This window comes from Schistocerca piceifrons, chromosome 5, assembly GCF_021461385.2.
Source record: "Schistocerca piceifrons isolate TAMUIC-IGC-003096 chromosome 5, iqSchPice1.1, whole genome shotgun sequence".
Lineage (NCBI taxonomy): Eukaryota > Metazoa > Arthropoda > Insecta > Orthoptera > Acrididae > Schistocerca > Schistocerca piceifrons.
Window position 1 is genome coordinate 615,201,767 of NC_060142.1, and position 16,957 is coordinate 615,218,723.

Here is a 16,957-nt window from a genome sequence, read left to right on the forward strand (position 1 = left end):
ATAAAAGAGTTATGTGCCAGAAATGCTAACATGGTAAACACTAAAGACACTCAAAATTAAGAAAGTGGACATAAATTTGACCTTATAAAGTAGTATTATCCATGAAAGAGCTGTATAAAATGAATACAAATTGAGTGTAAGTTGAAAGGCTTGGTGCCGGCCGGGATGGCACCGGGTGACAGCTACGGTCGCAGGTTCGAATCCTGCCTCAGGCATGGATGTGTGTGATGTCCTTAGGTTAGTTAGGTTTAAGTAGTTCTAAGTTCTAGGGGACTGATGACCTTAGAAATTAAGTCCCATAGTGCTCAGAGCCATTTTTTTTCAAAGGCTTGGTCACACTAAACAATAAGTTTTTGGTGATGTACATTACTGGAGTGTCTTGATCCAAGCCGGAGAGGAGTGTATAGGTAACGCCTCAACGTTTTCATCAACGGTGCACTGTGTTCCTTCTCAGTGAATTTGTTTCCCTCGTATTAAACACATGCAAAAATAAGATTAGCACCTTCTTTCCTACCACAGAACCTACAATTATTATGAACATGGTACGCATCACTGAGAACTGTTCGCGTGCCAAACTTGGTATACCCTTAACTTCTAACATGCGAAATAATGTTATTCACTAAGTTTAACAATGTAAGCTGTGCGAGTCATGTAAACGAACTCGAACGTCAATAATATGAAAAACTACCTAACTTTGCACACCAGAGTGATTTTAACATGCCCAATTCGAACATAAAAAATAATCCCAACACGCTTCAATCCACATTTCATGGACTATTTTGCAAAGATATAATTACTACGACACCAAACACACGGTACCTATCGTGTGCCTCTGTTCGCTGCAACACAAATCTCATCAAACATTTGGTTTCCGCCCGTCAGGTTAGCGTCATTATATTGAACACCTGCCAAGGTAATAGGACAAAAGTTGATGCAATACTCTGTGTTACAATAAAGTGTATACGGCAACAAAGAAAACATACATGGAAATCGCAATGTGCTTCCGGGAGTTGCATGATGATCTTGGCTATTGGAAGTATCACGCTGTCGAACGCAGTCGGCTCTTATTATCCTCGTCCTCCACGTTGCGACGGCGCACGTAAAACCCAGGTACACACACACACACACACTTGCAACCGTGATATTACCTCTCCACATTCATACAAAGTGTCCCACAGTCTAGGGACACACAGAAAGTGACTACCTAGACACAATAAATACGTACTAATCACTACAACAGAGAAACTGTTCACAATATACAACGTGCTGTTACCAGCCTTCTCCAATTTTCGATACCACTACTGCTGCACGCTACTCTATTGAGCCGCATAATGCTCTTCTACGGACGTTAGGTACCTGAACCTCGCTCTCATCGTCATTAATAGTTTAAGCTTTCGGTATTGTATACAGTGTCCCCTGTTTCCGTGGGAGAAATCTTCAATGTTTCTCGCCACTTCCACCCATGGAAACACCTGCAGTTCTGCAAAAGCTGTCTGACTTCTGCACTTTTTGCGACCGTGGACGGAACAACATTGTCTTCGCTTTTGGTGTGTGGGCGTATGCTACGCCCGTACTTCCGTGGCGCTCCTTGCAGTGCTCCTCAGCCGCTCGACAATCTCTTTCGCTTTCTCCCCAGTGCTTCTCAGCCAATCTGCAAACTCCTGTGGATTCTCCGCTCCACATGAGCCTCTCTCTGGCAGTCTGAGCTTCACATTCAAATATTTGATTACCTCGACGCACTTGTCGTCATGGCATTTAACTGTCTACATCTTCATCTAGACTTATACTCCGCAAGCCACCCAACGGTGTGTGGCGGAGGGCACCATACGTGCCACTGTCATTACCTCCCTTTCCTGTTCCAGTCGCGTATGGTTCGCAGGAAGAACGACTGCCTGAAACCCTCCGTGCGCGCTCGAATCTCTCTAATTTTACTTTCGTGATCTCCTCGGGAGGTATAAGTAGGGGAAAGCAATGAATGACTATGGGCTCTCTCTCGATATTATTATGTTCCCTTTCGAGCATGTCTTCCATACTCACATGGGCGGTTTGGGACATCTCGGAAACGTACTCATTTACGGTCTGTGGCCCTTTGAACGATAATAGTGTTTGTGTGATGGTCTCCAACTGACACGTTACTACTCCTAAGAAAGAATGAAAATATCAGGTATTCAATATAAATTCAAGGGAAAGGGTAGCAGTCACCACAAGGTGGTTGCGTATATTGTCGTCCGAAATACGTACGGCTTACCTCGGTAATACAGCCAATGCTTCGTACCAATTTCGGCGTGAAATTGAGAATGAAGCGTATAAGTTAACCATCATCGAAAACTAAATGTCCGTTGGGCGGGTGTCCGAATGGTGCAAGCCGCACAACGACGTCACTGACAGTAGACGAATGACCGAATCATTCTTTACACAGATTGCGTGAAAATCCTGCAAGATACAAATAAAATTACCGGTCCAAGCATCTCAGGGACGTATAACGTAAGACGCAGTGAAAAGTACTGACTGAAGGTGTTCGATCATTAACATCAACTAACAATCTGCCGTCGACGCCTGACTTTTGTTAGGAATAAAAGGCAGACTACATTTAACTTCGTACTATATTATGAAAACGTAATAACATTTACATAAGAATCTATACAGTAAGCACAGCATAATGGCGTCCGTACCTTACGAGAACGAGACACCAAAAGAAAAATTACTTACAGGAGATAACAAAATAACCGAAGTACAATAATGTCAGACGAACGAAATTAGTCAAGCTATTAGACATGAAAATTTAGGAGTCGATACACTCACATAAATGCATAAGTATGAGGTATTACAGAGTTACTTCACGAACAGTTCAGCCATACAAAATATGATGAAACAAGAACTAAAAATACATGCCCCCCTCGAAGGCTTGAAGGTATACGAAATAACAAATACTATCAAGTCTTCGACCAACGTTAGGGTGAAAGCGATTGCACAATGGGTTGCAATATTTTCATTCCACAAAGCATTTCAACACATCACGTAAGTTGACACACAGATTAAGTGTGCATATACCATAAGAAATTCAGAGCGTATTACGTACAGTAGAGCCAGAAAATGATTTTGGTTTAGTTAGCAACATATATTACAGTTATTTCAGTACATTATAATTCAAAATCAGTCTTAAAGTAAATGCATCTTTGTAAGTGATACACGGATCCATAGATCGATGATAACTTCAAGGATTAAAACTTTTCATAGAGGTACAATGTCTTACAAATCAAATACTTCACATCAACTCGCTTAGATAAGGATCTCGTGTAGTAAAGTTAAAGATTTCAAATAGTATAGCATATTCCAATGATTTCGTAAAAGTTAAATGTTTAACAAATCAAATATTTCACATCAACTTAGTTAGTTACTGATGTCATGTAGTATGATATATTTCAATGTTTTCATATAGTAGATTTGCGAAGAATTAATTTTTGAATGATCGTGCTTCACATTACTACTATTGCCTAGAAATTTTGCTCGATACAATGCTAACTAGAATAGACATCGACATAGACTGACAGTTAGCGACGGTCTGAAGAAAGTTTAGACCTACATAGACACAATGTAGACTCGATTTCCTTCGTGGCTGGATCAGGAATTTCGTTTTACGAAAAGTGATACTTGTGTAAACACGAATTGGTTCAGATAGTTCAAATGGCTCTAAGCACTATGGGACTTAACATCTGAGGTCATCAGTCCCCTAGACTTACAAGTTTTTAAACCTAACTAACCTAAGGATATCACACACATCCATGCCCGGGCCAGATTCGAACCTGCGACCGTAGCAGCAGCGCTGTTCCGGTCTGAAGCGCCTAGAACTGCTCGGGCACAGCGGCCGGCTCACAAATGGGTCTCGTAGACTTATGGCAATGGTTGACGTAGAAAATTTCGAAGGTAATGACCTTATACAAAGCAAAGTAGACATGAGGTCGACTAACGTCAGAATTGTCTAGGTAAATGAATGTATGCAAAAGCGATTTAAGCTCGTGGTCATCTGGTTGAGTGGTTTATGGAATTGCGTAAATGATGTGGACTGACTGTCGGCTTCTACATCTACATCTACATCTACATCCATACTCCGCAAGCCATCTGACGGTGTGTGGCGGAGGGTACTTCGAGTACCTCTATCGGTTCTCCGTTCTATTCCAGTCTCGTATTGTTCGTGGGGATTGTCGGTATGCCTCTGTGTGGGCCCTAATCTCTCTGATTTTATCCTCATGGTCTCTTCGCGAGATATACGTAGGAGGGAGCAATATACTGCTTGACTCTTCGTTGAAGGCATGTTCTCGAAACTTTAACAAAAGCCTGTACCGATCTACTGAGCGTCTCTCCTGCAAAGTCTTCCACTGGAGTTTATTTATCATCTCCGTAACGCTTTCGCGATTACAAATGATCCTGTAACGAAGCGCGCTGCTCTCCGTTGGATCTATCTCTTCTATCAACCCTATCTGGTACGGATCCCACACTGCTGAGCAGTATTCAAGCAGTGGGCGAACAGGCGTACTGTAACCTACTTCCTTTGTTTTCGGATTGCATTTCCTTAGGATTCTTCCAATGAACCTCAGTCTGGCATCTGCTTTACCGACGATCAGCGTTATATGATCATTCCATTTTAAATCACTCCTAATTAGTACTCCCAGATAATTTATGGAATTAACTGCTTCCACTTGCTTACCTGCTATATTGTAGCTAAATGATAAGGGATCTATCTTTCTATGTATTCGCAGCACGTTGATATTTTAATCCTGTGGATCAGTGGCAGAGTGCTGGGTGGAGAGGAGGGGGAATGGGTGGAGAGAGCCAGATGCCCTCTCTGGTGGATGGCTGATGACTGCTGGTAGCTCCCTCCACCGACACCGCAAGTGCGACGGCGTGCAGGAGCTATGAGCCTCGAGAGCACAGCCGAGTGCTGCTAGGTTCCGGAGTGCTGCCAACTATTTGGTCAGTACTCCTCACAGTTCATGAAACCAAGTCAGTTCCCTCCGTCAGTGCTTAATAAAGACGTGTTCAGTCACTGCTACCAACGCTACGTCCTGAACTGATGCCCTGGTGCACTTTCTGGTTTTATGCAAAACTTTGGTCACGATCCACTTCACTGGAGACTCGATTTATATTTAGTGTCCGTAAATTGGTACTATACGCCCTATGTGCTAACTCAACATTTACTATTATTCAAAATGTTTCCTCCGAAACAAACAACACTGCTGTAACGAGCATAAATGTCTCTTAAATTCATGTTTATGTTAAAATGACGATACATGCACTGCTGGTGCATTCATGTCTGGCATACATGTAAATTTTTGTTTCCATAGCAGAAAGTTTTACAGTCCAGTAGGGTACACATCGTAAGAAGAATCAGATTTGTAGTTGAGGTCATGCCCGTCGGCTAAGTGCGCGTGCTGGCGACTCTTGAAATCTCACGCTATTAAATCCCTAAAAGTGTTAGCGAAGAGTGATCTACCTGCACGACCATAGCATTACAGTGTCCAAGGGTTTCACAATGCATCGGTACATTACTTCATTGTGGTCGGGCAGGGGCGAGTAAACACCACTGCTATACGCATGCTCTTGTTTCGTGTTTATTGACCTCACACAGAGGTAAGAAAATTTTGCTTCGCCAAAGTGTTGAAGAGTTTCTTCACTTCACAGAGTTAGTTAGGATCATTATTCGTCACACGATTGTCTAAGAATAAGTTGTGCACAAGAACTGAGAGTAATATTTCTACTGCAGACCCAGGATCGTGGCAATAGATCTTTTAGTATTCTTTTTCGTAAAAGCTTACTTATTAATCAATTACAAATGGTCAATAACAAGTAACTGGAGATTCGGAAACAGAAAGCGTAAGTAAAAGTCTGCTGCATTTTCCAAGTTTGGATTCTGTCAGTCAGTCAGACACATGCAAATTTGTCTAACCAATCAGAGAATACAGATACAAGTTTCGGATATCAAGCCTCCTAAACCGGAACATGACAGCAAGCATAGAAAAACGACCAAAGCAAGAAAAACAAAAGAGTCGCGAACGCCAATGCCAACAAGGCAGTACAGCTAGTCCCGCATGACACACTTTAACTTTCTACCCATTAAATCAAGTTCTGCATCACGTTTTTGATATAGACAAAGTTTATGTACATACATATACTCAAAGCATAAATGCATATGCACTTGAAAATAACATTTCACGTAATACATTATAGTACACAGATATATCGTAGAATTTAAAATTGAGTATTCGCACGGCACGAATAGACTTTGTGATGTATAGATAGATACTTTTTGAAAACAAATTGTGTATTGCAACCAAATATTTTACAACTTCCTTTCTTGATGATATGGTACTTTAGAGTCAATGGAGGCGAGTTCCCCATGTTTAGTTGTCAAAATCGGACGCAAAGGAATCTTACTGCGTAGGTTCATGAAGTTATTCTTCTGACAGACAATGTACGCTCGCAACAAATGATGCTAATGTCTGTGCGGATTCCGCAAGTAACGGTATGTGACAATTTTCCATTTACACTTCTCAATCCCACAATACCCCAAACCCGTGTGCATGTACAAGACCTGGTGATTCTGGTATGCTCGGGGCACACACACACACACACACACACACACACACACACACATACACAAACACCACAACTCATTGTCTGTGTTACTTGTATGCAACAACACATCATTATGCAAGGTGTAATACAGACTCAGTCCGTGATTTAGCTGAACTGCCGAAACATGTTTAACTTTTGACCACTTGGGATCTACATCCTATTGTGCTTTCATATTATTACACGCCTCGCAATAATATCATGAGTGGAGATGGTCTTTTAGAAGCAACTCTTTCAAAACTGTCATCTGTTCCACAAGGCATAGCGACAATATTTTCACTGTCTTTCATACAAACAGTTTCTACATCATATTCTTCAAAGAATAACGCCCACTGCATTAGCCTCTTGTGGGGTAGCCTTCAGGTTAAAAAGTAATTTAAAGCTCAGTGGTTGCATAACACTTTAACATGCCGGCAGCAAATAACGTTATTTAACATCTTAAAAGACCAAACCATGGAGGCGTCACCTAATTCCATGGCCAAATATGACTTTTCACACTCTGTCAGCACCCTAGCAGCAAAGCTGACGACAAGAACTTCCATTTGTCATTCAACCTCGACTGGTCCAAGACCTGAGTATGACACATCTAACGCGATACAAATACCCTTCTCCATATCAGTATGATGCCAGATTTCAGCGTGGATTATCACATCTTCAATTTTGTCAAAAGCTTCCTAGCACTGGGGACACCAGGACCAGGAAACATTTTTCTTTAATACAGTCTTTCTGACTTAAGAGTTGATGCGAATTGAACCGCCTAAAGACAGTAGGTCTTGCTGATTTAAAAGTTGATGTGAATTAAACCGCAGATAAATTGACGCTTTAAGAGTGTTTGGACATATCATACCTCCGGCAGGTATAGTACCTCATTCAAACCAGATACAAGCTAATGCCAAATGTCTGCCACCAACGCCCCTAAAACATCGGAAAGGGTTTCCACCGAGAAACTCTTTCAGCTGGATTAGTAACGTTGGTGTCAGACATTTGGCTATAGCTTGTATCTTGTTTGGATCAGGTACTATACCTGCCGGACGTATCATGTGTCCCAAAGACTTAATCTATTGTTTACCGAATTCCGATTTCTGCAAGATCGTAGTCTTTCCGGACTCTAGAAACCGTTGTAGAAAGCCGTAACAGCTGTATGTGCTCCTCCAAGGAAGCTGAGGCTATTAACAAACATCAAAAGAGACGGTAACCCAGTCTAACAACCCCGTCCCTAGGACGGAGTGAAGGGCTGTAGTAAATACACCACATTCAGACCAAACAGTAGTAACTTAAACTGGTACGACCATCCAGCGAAGACAAATAATGATCAAATGTGTGTGAACTCCTAAGGGACCAAACTGCTGAGGTCATCGGGCCCTACACTTATACACTACTTAAAGTAACTTATGCTAAGAACAACACACACACCCATGACCGAGGGAGGACTCGAATGCCCGGCGGGTGGGGCCGCGCAACCCATGACATGGCGCCTCTAACCAGTGAAGACAGAAGCAGCATATTTGCTAGAATACGCTGACAATGGGATCTGCCAGTACGATGATCGGGGGACAAGTGTCATTAACAAGTTCATTCCCGAAAACTTTCATAGTACCTCTTCGAGTGCTTTCGGTTGGTTTGGTAAGGGCATGATGGATTTGTCAATGTAACGTCAGAACTAAGCACACGCAATGTCCTTGCTTCGCCATGGCTAGCAAGGGACTGCAGTAGGGGCAGTCGAGGTCTCAGTAATGTCCTCCCGCGCGAGGATCTTGCGTGATTCTTTTTTCACGATATCCCTCCTGGTCCGCGGGATGGCTTAGGTTTGATTACAGTAATTGTCACGGGGAACAACATTCATGTGACAGACGTATCCCTCTGCAATGCCAGGCTTTTTAGAGAAAACACGTATCTTCGTCCTTGGAAAATGCGTAAGTTCATTCTTTTGTTGTACATCAAAGCATACAGACTCCTGAACTTTGTTGCGAAATTTGTGTGCACTGGCTAGATCATCACTCACATTGATTGACGATGTTTCTGTTTCATTGTCGATAAAATGACTGTCTGATGACAGTACATTTACACTAATTAATTTGATTGACTGTTTCTGGAACGATACGCTCTGACGTTCCTTAGGATGAATTAATTTTAATTTCACCTCCTCCTCATTAACAAGTAGGGTGCATGTTGCATGCTGGAGGTTGACATACGCATTGCTCTGTCTTACGAACTCCATCCCCAACAAACAAGTTACGGTTAAGCCCTCAACCACTAAAAACGTGCAGTCAACTGTTCCGCTCTTAAATTCTACTAAAATCAATACTTGCATTTCTACTCTTCGCGTGTAGGCGCCAGAAGCTCCCGACACAACGGAATTCTGTACCCGTAACGTCGGAAACTTCGATTTTTTTCCAAAACTCCTTTTAAGCAATAAATGTCCACCACACTCATACCAGCTCCGGAGTCAATCACTATGGTGACAGCAATACCTCCGACTACACCATTCACTGCCGCTTGTACTTGATCTACCCAGACTTCCCTACGTGATATCGCATCACTACACAAATCGTAAAGGATATCTTGAACACCATTACAACGTAGCAAGTTCGTCGGATTTAAACAAGTGTTGCCCCATTATTTCCCAAGATCACAATCAACGAGCGTAATGAGACTGTATTCAGTGCGACGCACTGTTCATATTTGGATGCCGCTGATCCACGCGCTCCACAATCTGTGTTATTCCATTTCGAGGGGTTTGTGAACATCCCGTTTGTAGTCTTGCCTCAGATTGATTCCAGCCGTGATTATCGTTTGGTGGATTACCATTGTGTGGACAATTTTATCTCCACTGGTTACCACGATTCTGCCCCGGCAACCGCTGCCCTACATGTGGCCAATTCCTACAATTCTGGTAACCATGGTGGATCCCATTATTTCGGTCTCTACGCTGGGTTCTCATATATATTCCAGCGTAGAAACCGAAGCGGTAAACTTACATGAATGCTATCATATGAAAGGTGTCACCCAATCCATCAAAACTATTGTAACTGTATTTCAGTTAACTTTTATTTTGAAAGAATAAAAGCCCAAAATTCTTCTGTTAAAATGACCAGAAAATTTGCGTGCCCAAACCGAGTACAGTTCCGAACAACTGCACACACGCAAACATGCATGACAGCTCTGTAAGAGTATGAATGTGTGCCAAGGAAATGAGATCTGAACTAAACCCTAAGCAGCGCTTGACTGTAAATAACGTTACTGCGTCCTAACATTGATGTTAAGTTTGCCCTAACAAACTTTCGTGATTTATCCTGTGGGAACGGAAACTCCATACTGCTCGAAAATGCCGAATGTTAGAATGCAACGCAGCAGAAAACGAGCTGAGGAAACCCTTCTCAAGTGCAATGTAAGGAAAACCAACTACTCTAACCAAATTGTGGATTAAGCTTTAAGTTCTTTCACATAAAATGCTTTTGAACAATCAACTTTTTGCTGTCCCATTAGTCAGCTACCGATTTCAGTTATTCACCATCATCCAGAATGTAGATGAGTAATTGGACAATAAAATGCTGATGGTTGAAATGGATTTCATTATATATTGAACAGCTGTTGAACCTCACGTCATGGAAACATTACTAAGCTTTAATTAAGTGTCTTCCGCTAATTGCAATGTGATGACACTGGAATACAAAATAAAACTTTAGTAAGGGGACGCTGACATACACTGAGCGTATTGACAGATGTAGAAAACTGTATTATGAAACAGACTTTTAAGAATTACAACGATCTTCACTAAATTCACAAAGAGAGTAACTCTGCCAAGTAACTCGATAATGAAATGGTAAAGGGGCGGTTAATCTACGACTCCGAATCTAAGCCTTGTGAGCAGATAAGTTTGTTCAATCTCGTTTCTACAAGCAAACTAAATGACCCGAATGAATAAAGACAAATTATAGCGAAAGAATGCCTTGCTCAAACTCGTCATCAGTTAAGCGCGAACTAACAATGCAATGACAACATTACCTGAGTATCTTCGCAATTGTAAAGTCAATCTTTACAAAACTGTATTTCCAACTTTGTTCTCCCTCCCCTGATCGTCGCCACAAAGTAGGAAGAACTTCAAATTTATGATAAAGAAGTTAGTGGAAACATTTGAACGAGGCGGTATTAGAGTAGATATGAGCAAAACAGAATATCTAGAAGCGGGAGGAGATGGAAGGGATGTATTACTGGTACAAGGAACTGTTAAAGCTGCGAAACAGTTCAAGTGCTCAAGATCGATTATTCGTTCCTCGAGAAGTACATGTCGATGCAGAAGCGAACATACAAGAGGAGCAGTTAAATGGTGAATGGAGTTCAGTGGAACCGGACGAAATCAAAAGAAGCAAAGAGGAGGATTCTGCTAATACTAGTAGAAAGTACACTATCATAAGGTGCAGAAGGATGGACGTTGGTGAAGAGGCAGAGAAGCAGAGTGCAGGCAGTAGAGATGAATGGAATGAAGGCAGCCAGGATACCCACAACAGAGCGGAGAGGAAATGAGAAAAATAGGGAGATAATGGATATGGAATAACCAGTCTTGAATTGTATAGCCATCTGCGCGAAATGGAGCAAGGACGATAGGCAAAAGCAATCCTGGAAACGTTACCACCTAGAAGGATGAAGCACGGAGAGCCGATACTGGAACGTGGAGTTCGCGTGCAAACCGGTGACAATTGAAATAATAACACGTACAGAGGTCTTGCAAGATACAACTAATTTATTACTGATCAACAGTTGAACCCAAAGGGCACGTGTTTACCAAATCTTTTGTACAAGTGTCTAAAAGTCAGAAAAATACATTACATTAAATCTTTCTGATTGAATTACTTGCAAACAAGAACTTCTTATAACTTCTAAACTAACTGTAACCACTTCAATAACAAAAGGTAAAATCAGTTTCATTTAACAAAGGGCACTTGAATAATAGAGGTGAAATAAGTTTCTTTTAAATATGTCACCTGGGGAAGCGCAATAGGACAATTGACATTATATCCAATTTCCGCTATCCATCAAGTATTTCTCTTTAACATGTACATAAGTTATACTCCACGTAAGGTATAATTCAGAGCACTAGTCTCTTTCCTTTATGGTTTTGAAGGTCAATATATAAGCTTTATAGCAAACGGAACAGACGCCTTGGCGTCCCAATGCCGAGGAAACTTAACTTAATGCTAGATCCCCACTCACTGCAACCCGCAGAAGTCAGTGGCCGCCGTATCGGTTGCCATTTTCCCTGTGGCCAAAAGAAACTCCCGCTCCCTCTGGTACTGGTCGGCCAAGGCGTCGTACTCCGGATATAGATTTAGACACGTACGAGGTGCCCGCTACAGTGCCGCAACCGAAAAAAACACATACACACAGCCACAGCCAAAAGGAACAATGTTCACAGCCCCAGAATATAGTATGATAAAATTCTGCGAAGATGGATCACATCAAGACAAAGGCAAATTAGAAATGGTTGAAAGAATTAACTGTAGACTTCAAATTTCAAAATATGTAAAATTGCCCCAGCACAAACAAAGGGAAACGATAATACAAAGCATAATATTATTACACCAGCACGTCGCAGTTCCAATACAGTATTGACACTCATAAGAAAAGGTATAGTGCAAAACTAGAAAGCTTGAATGTCTACTTCTTCAATAGACAGCTGCGTGGTACATAGTTCAACTCCACTAGCCAAAATGAATAACACATTGCTCAGCGTCCTGTGTAGAAGACCAAGGCCCAGACACGCCTCAAGAACTTGCAATAACAGGCCCGATTCCACACTCCGAGCCACATACACCGGTGAAAACCAGCTAACACCACGCAAACACAAGTTGCAACTCTCTTAGCAGCGACACGCATCGGCCGTTCCGAAGCCAAAACCCGTTCTGCCCGCCAGCCCACCAGCACCACCACCGGCCAACGAGGCACAGATAAGCAACGCCAGAGGGAAACAATCGATCCGGGTGAATCGAACAGAGAAAGCAAATGGCGCCGTTGCCTCCCCACGTATCAGATACTAACATGGAGAGCGGGAGTAATTGGAATGATAAGAAAAATAGATCTGAAAGAAGATGATTACTACGATTGTCGAAGCTGATGAGTGGAAACAGGGCAACCGCTGAAGAGTAGAGAAATCCTTAAAAGTAAAAGCTAGTATATTTCGAAATTCCCACGTTCTCTGTCTCCACATCTGTTCGTTCAGCTGGCTGTTTTCCTGAGTCGCTCAGCAGCATATCAGGCACCAGCCTGTGCCACTTAATGCACGTCTGCACCTTGTGCTATAGTGGTACGACAAATTACTTATGACTGAAGATCGCATTGCTTGTACCCAGAACCTCTGTGGCGTAAGATATAGACTATTACAGGCACCGGGCTTAAGAATATCGAGTATTCGAATATGACTCGTCGATAAAAACGGAGCTCACACCTCTCTCTTCTACTACAATAAATAAAGTGGAGGTCTTACATCATCTTGCACATTATATTCAAAAAGTGTATGAGGTGAAATGGACTCTGCAGGAAAGCAAATGACATAAAATTTAATAAAAATTTTCTGCTGTTCGGACAGGCCGTAAAAAGATCCAGACAGCGTCGCCCTCGTTCAATGAGTATCACTCTTTGTAGGAGATTTTAGTTTTTGACCCGCCAGGGTAGCCGAGAGCGCTAACGCGCTGCTTTCTGGACTCAGGTAGGCGCACTGGCCCCGGTTGGAATCCGCCCAGCGGACTGACGACGAGAGCCGGTGTGCTGGCCAGGCCGGATGTGGTTTTTAGGCGGTTTTCCACATCCCACTAGGTGAATACCTGGCTGGTCCCCACGTTCCGCATCAGTTCCACAACTCGCAGACATCTGAACACATTCACAACACATTCACACTATTTTATGGATTCCACTGGACACAGACAGTTGGGGTCCACTAATTCCGTCCTGGGGGGAGGGGGGGAGGGGTGGTGGGAGGGTACGGGGAGGCGGCAGGAAGAGCATCCGGCCACCCCTTAAACTTAACGTGCCAAATCATACTAATCATGGCTGACCCTGCGTAACGGCGGGACAAGGCGCAAGCGGTAGAATAGGATCTTTTAGTTTTGTAGAAAGTTCTCCTGTTTTGAAAATCCCTGTGGGAATGAACCTGATTAGTTCTCTTCAGTCGCTCGCAAAAAATGGTTCAAATGGCTCTGAGCACTATGGGACTCAACTGCTGAGGTCATTAGTCCCCTAGAACTTAGAACTAGTTAAACCTAACTAACCTAAGGACATCACAAACATCCATGCCCGAGGCAGGATTCGAACCTGCGACCGTAGCGGTCTTGCGGTTCCAGACTGCAGCGCCTTTAACCGCACGGCCACTTTGGCCGGCTCAGTCGCTCGCAGTGCGTGACACGGTGCGCGCTTTTCTTTGCAGGAGAGGAGCCGGCCGCGATGCAGCACGGCAGCAAGGGCCCGGCGGCGCGGCCCGTCGAACTCCGTGCGCTCCTGGTTGCTGCCTGGGCCTGGGCGCTGCTGGCCGCGGCAACGCGGTGACGCCGCGGCCCGGCTCGCTTCTAACTGCCGACTGCGCATGCGCGTCGCCTCCACTGGCTGGCTGGAAGACCGGCTAGCCGACGCGGCTACCCGAGGACATCCGAGGAGGAGGGGCGCCTGAGCAGCGTCCACCGGCCTGGCCTCCGCAGGCGGTCCTCTAGTTCCGAGAGGCAGCCCGCTCGTCATGTTGCCGCAGCGACAGTTAACAGTGCATCGCGCAGTTCGTCCTACCGTGACCAGCCAGTATGTTCAGTATTCAGATCCTTGCGTTATGTCCAAGGACAATTTCCAAAGGACAATGTCCAGAACGTTATACCGTTATAAAACAAAGTATTTTCTGCCGCTTGAATATTTGAAGCATTGTATTTGATCTATTGGTATTTGCATTATGTACCGAAAATAGCATTTGTTAACAGAGGTAAATAACATGATAAATAAATCACATGTCCTTTATTCGTCAGTTTATTTATGCACTGTGTGACACTACACCTGTATTTTAACGCGTGCCTTATGACAGAGCAAGTAGATTTATTGGTGGAAGCCGAAATAGCTCCTGATATGAAGTTACTATGAAAAGGAGTGCAAAGAGAATGTAAAGTCTTTCACTAATTATAAAATTTCATTTCAATGAACCATGCTAGATACACCTAGGTGGTTTGTTGCAAATGGTAGCTTATCTAAGAAAACGTTTCTCTGAGTACTTTCCACACGCTCCGTTAGTTACCCATGGAATGTCTAAGCTGTACACAATTTCTTTCCTTGTCTTCGCCAACATTGCTTCCACAATCTCCTCCACAGCGCCTCGTATTCTTGCCGACAGAGTGTGCACATCAGGAACTTGTGAACTTTTTTATCCATATGCAACTCAAAAGTAATTAATTCTGACGAATGTAGTGGCCATGATCAGTAGTGCAGATCACTTTTTCCAGAGACGGTTAATTCAAGAACTGGTGAAAAATTAACACCCACTCTGGCGGTGCACCAATTTATTGGAACACGACCCATGGTTGAAATATCTGTGCCTGAAGTACGACCCCATGTTTCAACATATTCACGCAAACTGTTGCCGTAATGTGAGCATCAGCGACTTTTTTTTTAGTTTACTGGGTTTCTGGTCGCACCCATACAGCCATATCAATATTGTAACGTCAGTTATGACGATAGGCATGTAACGGCAACACAACATTCAGTCCCCCAGCGGAGAAAATCTGCGGCCCGACTTGTCGCTTCAGTTAGCAACCTACTGCAATGATCGCACCGCGCGGTGGCGAACTAAACCCGAGCAGTCCCGTAATATCGCGCTGTGCGTCAATCCACACCACATATTCACTTTCAGGCAGTACCTTACCACGATACGTCGCCTCTCCGACTCCCATATGCAAACGTTATGCCTGTTTAACTTCCCGGAGAAGCGAAAAATTTTTTTATAGGGAAGAGAACCCTTCTTAAGGTAACCACCGCCCGCATTCTTTCTTTCAAGTACTTTCCTAGGAAACTAAGCACGTCTGTGTCTTTCATCTCTCCGCAAAACTTAGTGGAGAGGCAATTTGTATGCACTGAAATGCATCCGTTTCTGTAAAATCTTCACTACACTGCTCTGAGGTATACCTACTGTAGACTTATCCTAACCGCCGACCGCAATTCATGAAACCTCATAGGAAATTGCCCTTTCACTGCACAGATGACAGTAGCACTCCTAACTACACTACTAGGGAGAAACAGAAAAGAAGTCAGACTCTGTGGGAGCGTATAGAAATGTGTCCTGAAAGCTACATGAGCTACGCTACCATGGGCAATAATCTGCATATGCATGAAGGAGTGATCCATAAAAAAAAACAACAACAACAAGCTGCATATCTATGTGTAGTATTCTTCCTTGGATATAAATTTTGTAATCAGGAAAAGACTTTACACTTACCCTGCACGCTATACTCTTCTCGTAGGGAAATAATACAAAATAATCCGCAACTCACAATACTTACACGAATGTCGGTAAGGTGAAGACGAAGACATAGTCAAGAACAACCTGACAACTTTTAAATTCAAAGGATTCTGGGACCAGACCGAGAAGACGTTTATTACAACTGTTGCAGAAACGTCGGTTTCTTCAGTTGTCCCATACCCAGAAAACGTTTATCTTAACCTAGCAACGCTTGCGTCTCCAGCCAGAGGCCCATCATCACATGCAGTGGAGCCCTATAGCGGACTTAATCAGGTGGAGCACAGGTAACACACTTGAATCGTATCCGGCAGGGCGACAGTTTAGGTCTCCTCCGGGTTAGCCTGATATAGGTGCTGTGAATCCCCCATATCACTTCCGGCGAATGCTGCAGTGTATCCTACGAAACGGCAAGATCGATTTGTTGTCCGAATCCTACGTTCTTCTCCGTCTGTATTCTTCCTCTCTTTCTTCCTTCGATCCTTCCTCCCTTCCCTCCTTCAGTAGCGGTACCTGCAATGGAGTGACGGAGCACAACATCTTAACACATAACATGAAGTCTGAACTTAGTCTTTTGACTTCTTCAAAATATAGAACGAATTGTTATTCTGAACAGTGTAGAATAGTAAAAGATACACACAAATCAACGTTCTACTCAAGCGTTAACAAATTAAATGACAATGTTGTTGTTGTTGTGGTCTTCAGTCCTGAGACTGGTTTGATGCAGCTCTCCATGCTACTCTATCCTGTGCAAGCTTTTTCATCTCCCAGTACCTACTGCAACCTACATCCTTCTGAATCTGCTTAGTGTATTCATCTCTTGGTCTCCCTCTACGATTTTTACCCTCCACG

The 16,957-nt window shown here is 43.3% G+C and overlaps 1 protein-coding gene across 1 annotated transcript in view; it reads left to right on the forward strand.

Annotated features, from left to right (window-relative positions):
• LOC124799165 (immunoglobulin superfamily member 10-like) overlaps positions 1-14,204 on the forward strand; it is a 412,304-nt gene extending 398,100 nt beyond the window's left edge. Inside the window, exon 6 of the mRNA XM_047262704.1 lies at positions 14,048-14,204. Coding sequence (XP_047118660.1) covers positions 14,048-14,166 — 119 coding nt within the window. The 3' untranslated portion in view covers positions 14,167-14,204. The remainder of the gene's footprint in view (positions 1-14,047) is intronic.
• Positions 14,205-16,957: the final 2,753 nt, after the last annotated feature.